Below are 4,455 nucleotides of genomic sequence, written 5' to 3' on the forward strand. Positions count from 1 at the left end.
CCAAAATGAATTTGTAAATGGGTGGCCCATCGTAATGTGTCACTCCCCTTCCCCCCAAGAAGTGTACTCTAAAGTACCTCACACGTGGCTGTGGTTTGAATGACTGTGGGCAGGGCTGTGAACTGATTACAAGCTAAACTTGGGAATAAAAAGGATAGTTTACTACATGCATTCACAATATTCAAGAACTTATCGGTACGAACAAGCTGCAAAGATGCCAAGAGATTACACTGCTGCTAAGGCTTTGGCTCTGCTGCAAAACATGGACTCTTGTGACTCGGATGGTGGAGAAGTATCCATTCACTTGCAAGAGAGTTCGGACTCTGACATGTCTTCAGGTGATGGGATGTGTTCCGGGTTAGAAAGTAGAACTCCTCTTAAGAAGAAAAGTCGGCTGGAGACACAGACCACACAAAGAGAATTCCAGCTATGAGACGGCAAAAGATGGCACAGTGTGAGTTGAGGAAGAAGTAGGGAGGCCGCTCCCTCACGGCCAACTAGAAACATATACATGTGATGGAGAGCCAACAGGAGAAGTCAGAAGAACCATCAAAAATCGCTTGCAGAGCTTCTTGTTTTTGGTGAGTTGGGACATCCTTTACACTATAAGAAAATGTACAGTTGAGTATGGCCGCAGGATGGAAGCAGATTGGGTCATGTCTGTCTATGAACTGATGGCGTTCATCTCCATCCTTCTCTGGAGGGGGGTGATCAGAATTCCGTCGCTGGCTGATGCATGGTCGGCAACATTGGGGATCTCGCACGTTAAGAGCACAATGGCCCGAAACCGCTTCCAGGACATCGTGAGACACCTACGCTTCGATGACAAAGACACACGCACTCAACGGGTAGCAACGGACAAGTTCGCAGCAATCTCAAACGTTTGGCAGATGTTTGTTACTAACTGCATCAAGTCTTACAACCCGGGCCAGCACATCACTGTCGGCGAGCAACTTTTTTCAACCAAGTCTCGCTATCCTTTCCAGCAGTACATTGCCACAAAACCTGACAAGTTTGGAATCAAGTTTTGGGTTGCATGTGACTTGAAGTCAAAATACATGTGCAACGCTATCCCTTATCTTGGCAAGGACCTCAGTCGTCCCTCTGGGGAGAGACTGTCCGAGAATGTGGTCATGAAGCTGATGGAGCCTTTCATGGACAAGGGAAAAACTGTTACCACTGACAATTACCTTACTTCATTGTCACTCGCTGGACGACTGCTCAGCCGGAAAACTACCCTTGTTGGCACCATAAACAAGACTCGTCGTGAGCTTCCACAATCAGCCAAACAATCTTCGGACCGCAACGAATTCACCACACAGGTATGTTGTCGTTATTTTTATCTATTTTTATATAAAGTGCTGTATTATTTATTTGATCTATATTAATATAAGCATTTATATAAATGCTGTGTTATTTTTTCTTTTCTATTTTGAACCTAGAGCAAGAGCTCCCATTATACTATATATAAAAGTGCAATGACTATAATGTTTTATCTTTTCTTATCTTACTTATCAGGTGTTTTCAACAACTGGCACTACACTCACAGTTTATGCGCCCAAGCGGAGGAAGACCGTCTGCATCCTTAGCACCATGCACAACATAGTTGAGATTGGGGATAACAGAAAGAGGAAGCCAAACACAGTCACTGACTACAACACCATGAAGTGTGGCGTGGACATTATGAACCAGAAGGTTCGACAGTACACCGTACGGGCAGGAACACGGCGATGGCCAGTCGCTGTGTTTTACAACTTGATTGACATGGCAGCAATGAATGCTCATGTGCTGTATCAGGCATGCACTGGAGTAAAGGAGAGAAGGGTGGATTTCCTGGCGCAGCTTGCAACTGAGCTTGCTGAGCAGTTTATGCAAGAAAGGATGGTGGACAAGGAGCAGCTGCTTTGGCAACAACCTGCCATACCACACCCAGGGAAAAGGGCCAAGTGTCAGGTGACCTTCCAGTGCAAGAAAAATAATGCAACCTTATGCTGTGTAGCCTGCTACAAGTACACATGTGGGAAATGCAAAAAGGAAACTGAGTGGCAGTGCCAGATATGTGCCAACAGATCACACCAATGAACTGCTAAAATACTGGTCACTCACACACACACACACACACAAACACCAGATGTTGCACACTTATGTAAATATATATTTTTCTATTAGTGGTAGTAGTTTTTATGCTGGGAGAAGGCTACGTGGAGAAAAATGAGTGGAATTTACATACCATTTGTTTTTAGTATGCCTCTTCTATGCTTTTCTTTTTTTGTGTTTTCTTATTGTGTCAATTTGTTGGGCAGTCATGCAATACATTTCACTTCATGCCGTACCGTGTATGTATGTGAATGTGACAAATAGAGTTTGAATTTATGTTGTATGTTTTTTGTTTAGGAAAATAAACGCTTTGAACTTTGGAGTCTTTGAATAAATTTTTTCTACACCAATTGTACCCTTTGTATGGCCCTTTACATATTGCTCCTAGATGACTGTGATTCCTGATAAAGTCAATAGCACCTTGTACGTCGCTCTGTAAGTAATTGTCACATTTACAGAACAATGGCAACTGTTCACACGTGATTAAGGATATTAGGTAAAAACAACCGGGCCAAATGGCCCCTCTCTGGTAGACCTAGGGGGATAGGGCCAAATGGCCCCTCTCTGGTAGTTCTAGTGTAAATGCACCTTCAAGCGTCTATCGAGAGGGCGGGCCAAGGTACCTCACCTAGGGTGGAGGACACCATGGTCCTGCATCTTGCGGCCTATAAAATGGCCTCTCCACTTCCAACCGTTGAAAATAGATTTTCTGTACATATAGCTGCCGGCCTTGCGTTCCTGCATGCGATATGCTGCCTCTGCTTGCCTCGTGCCAGCTGCTCACCTGCCGGTTGTCTCACCTGCTTCATGCACCTTAGTATAACACCGAGGACACTACACCATCTGATCATCGACCTGTGGACCTGTGACATTCACCTAGGCGCCTACACAACCACATTGCTCTTAAGGAGCATAACTTAGACCGCCTTTATTTGAGTTGCTTTAAAGTATCCTGGTTCCTGTGTCTTCCTTCTGTGTGTCAGGCCCGTTAAACACTTTACAAAACCGTTCTTAAGACGGCTTAATACAGAAAAGCAACACAGTAACAATTTGGTCATCGCGGGTTTCACTTTACATATAATTAAAATACATGCAAATAATTATGTTGAGGCAGTAATAATATAAAACAGGAGAGGCAGATTAATAAAAAAATATATTCTGATTATCTATAATGGCAATAATAATAATAATAATAATAATAATTACATTTCATCCTTTCCCTTTCAATTTTTTTTTTTATATATTTATGGTAATTTTCTAAGTGGTTACCATTGCATACTCCAATCTGTATAAAGCCTCATTGTTTATTTTTTTTGCCTAATTTTACTTATTTTTTTGATAGAATAACTACTTCTTTAATGATGCTGTAAACCCAAGCAGTGTGCATATGTTACCACTGGGATATCATTTAGGATTTAACCACAATAAAGGATCAATCTATTAATGCTTGAACTAGCCAATTGATCAACTGAATAGAGATCTGATGGTTTGGAAAGGCAAAGATTAAAATTATAATTTCCATATTGGGCTGCTGATGAATCTTGTCTAAAACCAAAGGTAGGCATAGATTTGTAAAAATAGATGCTTGCTGTTTAATTTTTTTTTTTTCAAAAATAAATTGTATTTCTGTACTGATTTATTTATTAACCCATCAAAGGCTAGACTTAGTTATTCAAGCTTCAGTGAGGGGGAAAAAACTACTTCTCTTAAACTGTTCAAGAAACTTAAAACAGTACTCTATAATTAGTTCCTGTGAAACGCACTTCTAGGGTCAGCAGAAAAACTAGCAATATATTGATTACAACTTAGCAACTTGGTCGAATGCATTTCTTTATCAGTGGGTTTCACTGAACAATGAAAATGAAGACATATTAGGCATAATATTTTACATAAAATGCTAAGAAATACCCATCAATTTCACAGTAAATATTTTAATAGGATATCATTATTAACTCTGCAATAATTAACCCCACTATTCACCACTATAGATTTTGGCCAATAATATAAATAATGTTTATATACACCTGAGTTTAGAAAAATAAACAGGTGATTCAGAACTGTGTTGCTTCTTGCCCACTATTGATATTGATTTTGGCCAAGTGCTAGTAAGATTGATAGACTAGCAGCTCGGCATAAGGTCAGATGGATGCGAACTACAATAACTCACCAGTTGCACACAGGCCTATATTGATAGAGGATATGAAAAAGTACAATATACAGTATGTGTCACAGCATGCACCAGTGATGGGTATGCGCCTCAATATGTTATTGCTTTCTCGCTCACTCTGCTGACTTACTAGGTAGGCGGCCTCCCCTTCTGCAGGTGCATGATTGGGCAGGCTGCTGGGCGTTTGATCG

At 41.1% G+C, this 4,455-nt stretch overlaps 1 protein-coding gene across 1 annotated transcript; it reads left to right on the plus strand.

Moving 5' to 3' along the window:
- Positions 1-674: 674 nt before the first annotated feature.
- LOC128543228 (uncharacterized) lies at positions 675-2,099 on the plus strand. The gene is made up of 2 exons (XM_053513594.1): positions 675-1,322; positions 1,519-2,099. Exons 1-2 carry the CDS (start codon positions 675-677, stop codon positions 2,080-2,082), a joined length of 1,212 nt encoding a protein of 403 aa, XP_053369569.1. The 3' UTR covers positions 2,083-2,099.
- Positions 2,100-4,455: the final 2,356 nt, after the last annotated feature.

The sequence above is a fragment of the Clarias gariepinus genome, chromosome 15, assembly GCF_024256425.1.
Source record: "Clarias gariepinus isolate MV-2021 ecotype Netherlands chromosome 15, CGAR_prim_01v2, whole genome shotgun sequence".
In the NCBI taxonomy this organism is placed as follows: Eukaryota; Metazoa; Chordata; class Actinopteri; order Siluriformes; family Clariidae; genus Clarias; species Clarias gariepinus.